General features: G+C 36.2%; 1 protein-coding gene across 8 annotated transcripts in view; it reads left to right on the forward strand.

The window, feature by feature from the left end:
- The window catches only part of LOC126868022 (glycoprotein 3-alpha-L-fucosyltransferase A), a 33597-nt gene that overhangs the window by 13083 nt on the left and 7848 nt on the right, over positions 1-12666 (forward strand). For 3 of the 8 annotated variants that reach the window (XR_007690509.1, XM_050623159.1, XM_050623157.1), the window contains exons 2-7: positions 3595-3827; positions 6382-6471; positions 8848-9039; positions 10338-10562; positions 11226-11417; positions 11812-12047. Coding sequence is in view for 7 of the 8 variants with exons in the window: in XM_050623159.1 (XP_050479116.1) it covers positions 3669-3827; positions 6382-6471; positions 8848-9039; positions 10338-10562; positions 11226-11417; positions 11812-12047 (1094 nt within the window). In the remaining variant the exon portion in view is untranslated. The remainder of the gene's footprint in view (positions 1-3594; positions 3828-6381; positions 6472-8847; positions 9040-10337; positions 10563-11225; positions 11418-11811; positions 12048-12666) is intronic. The other 5 variants (XM_050623158.1, XM_050623160.1, XM_050623162.1 and 2 more) reach the window with 4 other exon arrangements.

Raw genomic sequence — 12666 nt, forward strand, 5'->3', positions numbered from 1 at the left:
ATCTTTTTTAATCGAGGAGAAATCATAATATAAATATACATAACGACACGTCTCGTGTCAGTGTCGAGTGCTAATTGCTTCTCGACTATTTGGTTTCGCTGTTTTTCGGCACAAGACTGGTGTCAAAGATCGAGATTACTCGACCGAAATTTAACTCATCTTCTTTTACTTACCCGACCTCTCGATCGGCTTTCGTCTTTCTGTAGCATCGAGTTATCCTAATTGTAAGCTGTGTATCGTAGCTGTGTTTTGACAGCCACGAGACGAGACCTTCCAAACTGAATGTGTATCGTTACTTGACGACTTACTTGATCGATAAATAATTTAACTTAACGGTCATTTAACCATCAAGCGTATTTAAAAGGCCATTCTTGGTAAAAAAAAAAAGTGTTTGTATAATTAATGGATCGATCCAGTTTTGTTATCTGCACGTGGATCGAAATACTAATACGTTTAATTATCTTAAGGAGAATAACCTCTTTAATGCAGATGAATATTTTCATCTTGGCGCGTTTGCAGCGATAGCTGTAAAACATTGATTTTAAGATTTTAAGCCGTACAGATAAGTAGATAATTTTGTAAGATATACATGTACTGCGTGTCTTTCAATGTCACTGAACTTTCGTTTGGGTCGGAGATTTACATGAAATTGTTTGTACTGGAGGTTCTAAGTTAATTACGAAGCAACGTGTGAAATGAAAATCATGTTACTTCGAACGGTGCTTGATGTTGTCGCGAAGTTGTTAAGCACATTGTATTAACGAGTCAAATGTATCGATTGCTCTCGCAACGAATATACATATGCGTTTCGCGTTACGCTCGAGTGTAGTCGCGTGTCTCTTACTTCTTCTTAAAGTATTGTCTTTTGCTTCGTGTTAATTTTGTGGATCGTTTAATTTTTTCTATACATAATTTTCTTAAGAAATGACGAACTGAATCGAGTAACGTATTAAAAAATATACTATTCCAATGAAAAAGCAAATTCGATCATCTGCATAAAATAACGAATAACGGGAAAAATACTTTTGGAACCGCCCAACATTTTCCGCTAGAGATAACATTATCGATGTAAATCCAAATGATAATATCGGATACACCACCTTGCATGTATGTGATCAACCGTAGATCAGATAAGAAATAATGCGAAAAGTACTGTTTATACTCTTTTACGTTCTCTTTTAGGCGATATTTTTCGGATGACAACGTATATACGTATATATACGTGGTACGTAGTAGCAGTATTCAGTGGTAATCGTATTCGGCAGTAGCTAACGCATACTTGGTTATCGCGAGAATATTTTACGTTACTATCGATCTAATCTATAATTCTGCATACCTAATACTCTTTCATAGTTCAGTGGACGATATTGGTAAGAAAAAATGCAGCGATCGCGTCGGACTTCTTTTTATTTTCTCGCTACTGTTTCGCGATCTTGCAAATACTCTCGCGGCTATTTAACGAGAGTGTTTTGTCGAATTAAATTAACATGCTAACAATGGCAATAGTCGCGATCGAACACTTTACGCGTAACGCGTGTTTCGCCGTTACACATAGAATTCTGATTTCTATATACGGAGCGTTAAAGCAGAAGAGGCGGTGTTTGCGAACTGTGATCTTAGCCATCGAGAGAACGAAGAAAATTCGTATATTATATACGTACCTACGGAAGTGTCGTTCGATATTTATCTTTCAAGTTGTGATCTATTTACTTTTACAATTACGCTATAGACGGACTACCAGCTGTCGTAGATCAATGAATCGGACGAAGATCATTCACGTTTCACGTTTTCCCATAGAATTTCGACTGCTATGCATATTTAATATCCGTCGTTTGTCTCACGCCAGTCTGAACAAGAAGCGTGAGTGAAATAGAGAAAAAAACTTATCGGCTACGTCTTTTTTCGATCTACTCAGTCAGCAATGTATTTCTAGAGTAAAATTAAATTCTGTTTAACCGGAAAAATAATGTTTCACCGTCTTGATCGAGTGTTACAAATATCGCTCGTTTCTTTTCACACTCTGTACACGTATGTATTACAGGGTACGATGTGAGACGATTTCAAAAGTTTATACGTATAATGCGAATCATAAAATCAACGATATTCGATACGTGGTATTTCCATTTCAATGCAAAACTGCAAATCATAAATCGATATAATCGTAATCTTATCGTCGTTATCGATTACATCAAAGTCTTCGAGAGGCCCTATCGAAATTCAAACTAATCGTTCCGTTTATATTCGGTATATTTTACTTCTTCTCGAACGTTGTTCCATGTTTATCAGAAAGATCGTAAGAAACAGAAACGAAAGCACGAACGTAATATAGTTTTCTCAAACGTTGAATACATCTCTATCTCATCTTGTAACCCATTTCATCCATGCCCCGTAAACTCTCCGTTATTCCGATTTACGTGTCTTCCGACAGTACCTAACAACGGTCTATCTTGACCTATCTACCATCATTCTCTTCCTAACCTTTCCGAATCCTTAAAACGCTTGACATTTTACCCGCCAATAGGTTGCTATTACCGAAAGTTAATCCGCGTTGATCTTTGTACTCACCCGGTGCCACGAATAAAATCACGGCTTTTCTGTCCGAGTAATCCACGTTTAGTACACAAACGTAACGATCAGGCAATGCTAAATGCACATACTAAATACGCAAGTATAAAGGAGAAGAAAAAAGAGAAACGACGTATATCTTTGCGACTAAATATTTTTATATAGGCGTAACGTATCGCAAATAACCATATATGTATGTACGTATCTATGTACAAATATTTACTACTTTAAGCATAATTGGTTGCATTAATATCGGTATTCTTTCCGTCAGTTTACAACAGCCACCTTAACCAACTTACGGTCAAAAAATGAAAAAATCCAAAGATAAAGAGCTCGTCATGTAACAAAGTATGCAAGTATATAAGCGTTAGTAATATATATTGGCTTTCGAAAATCGATTCGACTCTCTCTGTGTCGCCGTGTAAAATAATTCACCGTTTAATGTCATCAAGTTCCACGATATATCGATATATTCTTTCAACTTAATTTCATTTCTATACCATTGCGACACCAAAGTTACAAAGTTGCGTTTTCCGCAATAAAATCTTTGAAAATTGTAAACTCATCTTTGATAATATCGATGTAAATCTGTGGTTCGGTGTAAGAAGGGCCAATGTCACATTTTCACAGAAACGAATTAAACTCTACAACTGAGTTTGTAAAGAACCGTATAATCTATACAAAAATGACAATTTTAAATTCAATCTAGAAGTGACTATAAGTGCCATTAGTATATATTAGTATATAATGACAGTATATGTGTACGTAGCTATTATTCATTATCCGTATCTAATATATTTAGTATTTAATTAGTATATAATTATATTATCCATAATCTTTGTAATCAAAATATGTGTATAATGCAAAACAGTAAATAGGTTTTCCGGATACTTTTCAGTGGTAGCGTATATCTGTAACAGCTCCTTTATTATTACGTTATTAATACGTACGAACGTATTGGACGTATCGCCATTTCGTCAGAATTAAGCTTTATACTTTATGTTCTACATTTTTCATTTTCCTTTTCAGTAGCTGAATGGACACCGTTCGGGCAAGACACAGCGTATGGATAGATAATTTTTGACAAAGAGGAAACGTGCGGCATGAGTCTGCCGCGTCCTTCCCTGAAGGGATACTTTTTCTACGTGCTATTCTTCTCCGGTTTGCTGCTAGTTATCCTGAATCTACTACAGGACGAAATATGGCATCGTATGCGACCTCATCCTGGACAATCTCAACCGGTTCGAGTTTCCGATACCAAGGTAATAAAATTAAGCTTCCTAAATATCGTGCGTCTTAACGTTTAAGATTTAATTCGGAAAAATATTCGTTCGCGTATCCATAATCTCTATTTTACGCTATAGGCAAATTTTTACTCAACGCGGGTGTTGGTATACGCTGTGACCAACATCTACTTATACGTGTAATACTATATTATGCTATCAGATTTACGAAAAGTCGCTAGAATTCTATTAATTAAATAGAGATAAAATTTCTCACTGCCTGTACGTACATACGAAATATCGATTTTCAATATTTCCTCTAAATCGAACCGTGCCAACTATCCAGAAGAGGCGACAGATATTTCAGTTTTATGTTCCTCGAGGTAAATTTTTTCCAAAGACACGATTTAATTATCGATGATTCTTTTTTATATAAACAACAGCGCTGCAGGTGTTTTGAATAAAACGGTTCGAGTATCACGTGTGTTGCGGTTTTTGATTTACATTTTACTCTAATTATAACTTTGCGTGAAATTGAAAATTAATAACAATGAGATGTCGCTTGTTAGATTGGTTTTATCGGTAATACATACCGCGTATGTAGAAGTTCAAGCTAGCGGTAAATCAAAAAACCAGCTATTTTATTATTTACTGAATTTAAATTATTTTGCGTATCTGTATCAATTAACGAGTAATACATATACAAGTTTCAATTTTTACAAAAAAGAAATACAAACTCTAGGAGATTCAGTCTGTTAAATATATATATATATATATATATATATATATATATATATATATATATATATGTGTGTCGGAGAAGGAAAGACAGCGGGATTTCCCGTCTGGAATGTTGGGACAAACCCCAATACACTAGTCCAGACTAATAAAATATCTTGCTTTTGTAATCTCGCGACTTGATCCGCAATATGGGGTAAGGGATGCCGATCCGGGACCGTATTTTCATTTAGTTCTCGAAAATCTACCAATCATCTATCTGAACCATCTTTCGTCTTCGCGAGTAACATAGGGCTCGCGAACGGCGAGTTACTAGGCCTTATGATAGTTGGCTCTAATAAATTCGCTTATTCTCTCACGTACTCTTCTGCGCTCTTCCTCGCCAAGTCTATTAGGACTTCTTTGTACGGCGATGTTAGGATCGCTCAATTGTAGTTCTAACTGGCCTGTATTTACGCGAGTACGTAGGAAACCCGCATCGAGTGAATCTTCGAATTTTCGAAAAGAAAGATTAATCGACTTTTATCACTACTCCGCACGCCATTGTCACTTCATTAACATCGATCTCGTCTTCGGCGATTTTATTACAGGCATTAATTATTTGTCTTACACATAGCGAGGCTATTTTGCATAATACTACGTCAAAACCTTGACTTGTAATTTCACGATCAATCGCGATATCATATTTTAAAATAACTATCAGTGAGGACATGACGACTTTATTTCTAATGCAAAACCACTAACGCCCGCGACGGGCAAGAGTTCAGATGTACCAATATTTCTCATTCCTCGCATTACGACTATATCGATCGTTCTTTTGCCAGAAAATCTCAAGACTACGGATTCTGTAATCAGTGAATACTTGGCTCCCAAAAATCGGGGTAAAATGGAAACGATTCACCCGGATGACTTGATCCACCAGTTGATGCTTCCACTATGTGGAAATCGATTCGACGCTCGTTATTGAAATTATATTCAGGGCACTGCTTTCTGAGGATTTTTCTCCATAATCGAATTGACAGCTGCGCATCATGCGGCGGAATCGGTCGTAAGCTCTTGCAGTGTTATGACCGGTACTGATCCCACTTCTGATGTCGGAGGCAGGTTGGCAGTTTGGGGCGTTCGGTGAACCTTCGCCGTCTTATTTTACCGTTGCGAATGTAGCCAATATTTATCAGTACGAATGCGGACGCTACAAGAGGCTATGAGGAATGGTAATAGGATGGTCGAGATGGTGGTGACAACGAAGTCAGGTTCGATAACGAATCCACGGTCCACGGGAGGACTCGTATCAACGTGCTACTCGATTCGGGTAACTTCCCGATGACTCAATCGGCAATTCGTCCAACGACTCACTAACTAACTGACTAACTCTAACTCTCACTCTAACTCCGTCAATCCAAAAGAGGCTGCCCTTATATACTCCTGTCCCCGCTTCTCGGGTTAATCTTTGTTTTAAGGAGAGCCATATAATCATTTCATACCTCTGTCAGGTACATGTTCCTCCCGTGACCGTGGCTATGTCCGTCCGTGACCTGCCATGTCACTTCGAGCCCAAACCCATCGTCATAAGGTCAGATTGGAACATTAAGACTATTTCTTATTTTTATTACTTAAGGGCGGCTATAGTAAAAGTCTGGACTAGTGTATTGGGGTTTGTCCCAACATTCCGGACGGGAAATCCCGCTGTCTTTCCTTCTCCGACATATGTATAGTAGTTAAATAAATATTTTGTTGCTGTAGACACATGGAAGTTCTTAAAGACGATAGTATTAACGAATAGAGGAGGAAAAATTATTACACGCTGAAATGTTGAAAACGTTAAAAATGTTTAAATATCGGATTTCGATCGCAGATCAAGCAAAATTGGCCTGCAAAATTGAAGAAACCGACAATGCATGTTTCGCAGACTCGAGAAAAAATGGAGAAAAAGCTTCTATCCGAGGTATAGTTGTTAAATTGCATTGTCGATAGATGACTGTAACACGGTGTATGCGTGAAACATAACCGAGACAACCTTCCTATCGATGTGTATCGAAACGTACCATTTAAACATCGTCATGAAATAATCGAACAACTTTTTATATGGTAATTAAGTAAACATAATTTTGAAGTATTAACTAATGTTAAACAACCGGAGACGTTTCAAGGGAAATGATTACATAGATATTCCTATTATTATTATTATTATCGTATAGGAAATCGTAGTTAAATCTCGTGTACAAGAATTCTCGAAAGTGAAACGCTTGAGAAGTATCAAATACCGAACGCTATTTTTTTAGTTTTGATAAAGCAATACGACAAGTCGTGTCTAATCTGTGTATAAGAGATCAAGCCACGTACGATTTCCATGTTTTCCAAAATGAAAAGACCGTCTTGAAAATTAATCGACCGTCTTGCGAAGCAAAAAAATAAACATAGCAAGATCGGAATAAATTTGAAGCTTCGTTATTTTTATTTCTTATTGCAAGTTATAAAATCGGAGGTACGTATTATCTCACTCTTTATTGCTTTCATAGATAAGCTTAATTACCCCGATTGTATCATTGTATTTCTCAATTTAATAAACATATTTCGAACGCTACTAAGATAAACGTTTAAATGATTTATTATGGTTGTCTCTGTGGTTTCTAAGATACTTGCAGCTAATACCCAACTAGTACGTTAGCTTCATGTAGACTGCTTCGTTCCGTGTGACTTGCGATACACGTACGTACGTACATATGTACATACATACATACATACATACATACATACATATATAGCATAATACCGCATACGAGCAATTAGATTAGTTTTTACTATTGACGATTAAAGCGTGATCCGATAGAATTAGCATGCAGGTGCAACTTTCAGAGCTATGTAAAACGCACAATCGCTAACACTTAGGAGTAGGTACAGCTACAATCGTTGTACTTCATAATAGTTACAAATAATATAATACGCGTGATTACACGGAAAGTTGCTTTTACGCTTATCGTTGGTATAAAATTATGACAAATATACGTTAATATGAGTAATTTACGTATTTATAAATGTATGTAAACATCATTTATAAGCAGTAATATTATGTAAAATACTTAGGTACGAGTATACCGAAAATAACTGATAAATACAATCTTTTAATGGGATTTAATATTTTGATATTTCACATGAAGTTTTATCCAATTTATCCATAGAACAAATATCATTTTTATGTCGTCGGTGATTTGTTTTAATGTAGATCGGTGAGACGCAAACCATGTAAATTTCTACAATTTCGATGATTTCGTAAGTATATAAATAAATCGCAAGTTTTTTTAATTTACCTTTATTCGTTCGCGCCGAAGTTCATAGTGACCGTATCAAGTACAAATAAAAATGAAAATTTTACTAAAACGTACATGTATATGTATATATTACGTTAAATATTTATTTATTTTCTTAAAGAGTGATGGATTTTCTTAAGCGATGTTCAATTTATGTATCTATAGCGGAGTGTTGAGAATTATCGCGTCTATCATCCTATCGTAACAAATACTTGTAGTTTCTGAAGAAAAGTCCAGTAGGTGATGAAATTTTCCAGTACGTACTACACATATTCAATTTTTGCATTCTGTAACTTATCTTTTCTGATAACGCTAAAAATCGGTTTACCTCAAGAAATTCGATTTAATCGAATAAAAGCGAAGCTCTATCTCACGTGCACTTGCAAAAACAATTGTGCCATAGAATGTAACAAATTTCGTTAATTTCGAAAATATTTTACCGCTTTTTAACGCGTTATATCCAACGCAATCTGATTATATATAGCGAAGCAGTCGTAACACCATAATTTTTAGGCGACGCCAGAGTGTTGAGAAAACATGAATCTTCGATATCATCGCAAACATCATATCGATTTACACGATCCAGCGATAAATCTTTTTAATCGTATTATACTTTTTTCATCGAGATAGAGATAGCGAGAGAATAGTTTTACGCGATAGAATGTATTTAAAACGACGATCATTTATGCAGAAATAACGTTATGATCTTGGAACGCGAATATTCAAATGTTTCGAACGAAATAGTTTTATGTAGTGAGAGAGGAAACTGAAGAAATCGTTTAAAAACGAAACATTTTGTTTACGTATAAGGTACAATTTCAATTACCGTTGACAAACAAATTCAACAGCATCTTACAAATTAACCTTAGTGCAGAGAGATTAGATGCTATTATGCCTGTGCTTAACGAACAGTAGCCGTGTTTAGGAATTATAAATGGATTGTGCGAACGACGAAATCGTAGCACGTAATTGTAATGGAAGATGTGCAACTGTGTGGTTCTTCTGTTAAAAAGGTATCCAACCTAACCGGCACGACGATTTTAACACGCAACAGTCTAGAATTGATGGATCCATCGAAAAGACCTTGGTATATGAAAGGAGGGACCAGGAGGCCTTATCCTGCCATAAAATCGCATCGTACTGGCCGCAGATTGGCGCGTTTGTGGCCCGACGAAGACGCTTACGACGATCGTGTTACCAATCAAGTAAGCTTCGATCAATTTGCAGCAACGATATCTGTATTTGACCGCATCGACGACAATTTAATAATCGGAATTTGTAACTTAGGAACAGCGGTTGCCACGATTCACTTTTGTAGAATCGGCGTGATATAAGTTTAACTTTTATCCCGTAGACGTGAATCTTTCGTAACACGATACCATAGGTATTTTATATGTTTTACGTTTATTCGTCGAAAATTTTATAATCATCTTGATCTAGGACGTTCGAGGAGGCTACGCGACCTTTCCCAGATTTCTCGAAAGAGCGTTACCAATGGAGAGGCGCGTAAGACACGAAAGATCCACGTTTACGTATCAATTTTGACTCGAACAGAAACGTTGGTACGAAAACGTTTTATTCTGTCTTGAACTTAGTTTTTGTTGCAGCGCTACTCCTTTTCCGGTTAATCCTATCATCTACGCCGATCTACAGGACATCCTGTACATATATTTTTAGCACGGTACAACGGTTGATCGATAATAGCCGTTATAAATATAAGTTTACCATAATTTATCAAATTTGATATTCGATAATCGATATTATTCGAACGGTGATAAAAGTAATCGAGTAATCGGATTCGATATTAAATATTTGCTAGTCGAAACAAGAATTTATCGTAGCGCGTCGTCTTTTTCCTTGGAACAAGAAGCTGCACTGTAATTTGCAGTTTGAAACGAATTGCCTATTTACGACTTTGTCGTATAGCAGTCTACAGCGTACTTTACTAAACGAAAATAGGAACATTGTGTTCCACCTTCTCTTTCAAATCGCGCATGGCCATGTAGTAGCGGTACATACTTTGTCTTTCACCCTTTCTTCTACGCCTGCGGCACAGTGCAGTCTATTATACGAGTATATAGGGCAGCGTTCTAAAAAAGGCATTGTACACAATTATGAATTTTACACGATTACGATTCTTTTTCTCTGTTACTATTATTTTTATTAATGTATTTCTATCGCGCTGCTGTCCATCGTCTTTTTAACGTATCTCGTCCGGAAAAGCATACGTAATACCTGTGCGAGATAACTTTTTCGTTTATTATACGTTTCCTAAATATCTTTCTCTCTCGTTTCAATTAATTTTATCCAATACGGTTTATCGAAACTATTCGTACCATTTCATTCCACGTGCAACTAGTATATACGTATTTTGTTCTTTAATTAGCTGTTTTCTTTTATGAACAGTACACGTAGTTATATTTAAAATACTTGCTCTCTCTCTCTCTCTCGTGTTCTGTGATGCGTAATGTAATTAACTATTTTTGAAATTAATTATTTGCAGTTGATGTATGTACCGACTGATTATAATAAAACTGGTGTCGATCGTCCATTGAAAAAGATAATGGTTCCACATGGTATGCCCGAGGCAAAAGTCGGTCCCGACATATTTCTTCAGCATCGATGTCCAGTAAATACTTGTATCATCGTCAGAGATAACGCCGAAGATGCTGATTTAATCTTATTTAAAGACTACATAACGCACGTGGGAAGAAGATCTGCGAGTCAGGTACGAAATTCAAATTTTGTCGTATCTTTACTAAAAGTGATATGTAAAGTAACAACAACGAGCAAAGTAACGTACGGAGAGATGATCGTTTCTATAATTTAGCGTAATCAACGTTTATATTGTGTAATAGCTAGATCGTAGGTTTTTATGCTTTTATGCGAGATTTAAAGGTACAGAAAAGTTCACGGAAAGCATATAATATGTAAATATATGTATATTACGTACATAATATGTACATACATATAGTATAGAGTATTTAGATTCCAAGGTAGAGCGTTGGTTACGATATATGTGTAACGAGTAAAATAAGTTTCTATTCAAGTTCTCTTTCTTTACTTATGTTTAAAATCATATGAATTAAAAAGAAAGAAAAAACTTCTTTCCATCTACGGTCTCGTGTTCTTTCGTTACATATCGTATTATCGTTCGTATCGTCATATTTCTTATTTTAAGAAATTCGTTTCTTCAGCTTTTTAGGAGAAATCAAACCGCTTTGTAGGTTTACTCACCTACGTGTATTCGATGGTCGATTAATCGATTAAACGCTATTGCTCGCGATCGCGAAACGTTTAAATTTGGTAATGCGTTTTGCGCGAATCGCGAAAAAACCATGTCATACGGAATTTAATTATACACGTCGAATGAGACTAATACGATTTTCAGCAGGTGTGGATGCTGTATTTTTTAGAGTGCCCTTATCACACGCAGAGCGTGAAGAACGCTGTCATCAATTGGACGGCAACTTATCGTCGTGACAGCGACATAGTCGCGCCCTATGAAAGATGGCAATATTACGACTCTAGTGTCACGCAAATACCGCAGACTTTTAATTACGCAGCCAACAAGACTAAAAAGGTAACAACGTCCTTATCTTATTTATTTCACAGTCGTTCGTTGATTATATTTACTAGATGCTTGAAACAGTTTCTCAAAAGATCATGGAAAATAATCAAACTTTTGATTAAATCGTATATCTTTTTGACATTGAAATCGTTTTATTTTAAACGCGCCGGGTCAAGTTGTTTCTTACGAAAGTTTCAAGAAATAATAATATCTTATTTCTAAAAACGGCATACCGTTGAAATATACGACGTAAAACGTTACATTACGTTACGATTATCGCTGTAACCATTGTTTTCGTCCTTTTGAATATCCCACGAGTGAAATTCGATAGAACGATAAATCGAATAAGAAGAAAGATATTTCTAGAAAGTTTAATATTCAAAGTATATCGATAATGTTGCTTCAGGTAGCATGGTTCGTTTCTAATTGTCATCCACGAAATCAGCGTATGCATTACGCGAAAGAGCTTTCGAAATACATCCAAGTGGACATCTATGGAACCTGTGGCTCCTTGCGATGCCCACGTTCGCAATCTCAAGCGTGCTTCGATATGCTCGACGAAGACTACAAATTTTATCTAGCTTTCGAGAATTCCAACTGCAAGGATTATATTACGGAAAAGTTCTTCGTCAATGGTCTCGGGTATGATACATTTTAATTTACGCTTGTACTCGCGGTCGATGTTACGCGAATTACAAATACACGAATTTTAACATAAGGCGCCATCTTTTACGAAATACATACGTACGCAAAGGTATACGCGAGGTTTAGAGTGCCACTTAAAAAATTTCGTTGGGTTGTTGCCATAATTGTTAGAGTGTGCTTCACGCTCGGTTGTTACCTTACTTACCCACCCTTATTTAGCGCACTTTGATGTATGTAGAGGTTCTCAAGATTCCCTCCTGCCCTACTATGTTCGAGTGTTATCTTCACCGAGATTTTGGAATAAAACCGAGAATAACAAGTTACTCTTGCCAGAACCTAATGCTTTCTTGCAATGTTTTATACGAAGTACATACATACGTATACGATAGGTACATGTTACTGTCAATTAGGTTTGTATCGTTGATACGTTGTTGTTCGCGTTATTATATCGTAGATGTTTCGACGTTGGCGATTTATCGCGATACATACTACTTTCTAGAATAATCGGTATAGAACTTTTAATCAAATGGAAAACCCTTTTGGTCTATTCGCGTCAAAGAACCTACACCGTTTCCATAAAGCAAATGCCATGCAATTGTAAATTGTAAACTGTAAA

This window comes from Bombus huntii, chromosome 7 (genome assembly GCF_024542735.1).
Source record: "Bombus huntii isolate Logan2020A chromosome 7, iyBomHunt1.1, whole genome shotgun sequence".
Taxonomy (NCBI): Eukaryota; Metazoa; Arthropoda; class Insecta; order Hymenoptera; family Apidae; genus Bombus; species Bombus huntii.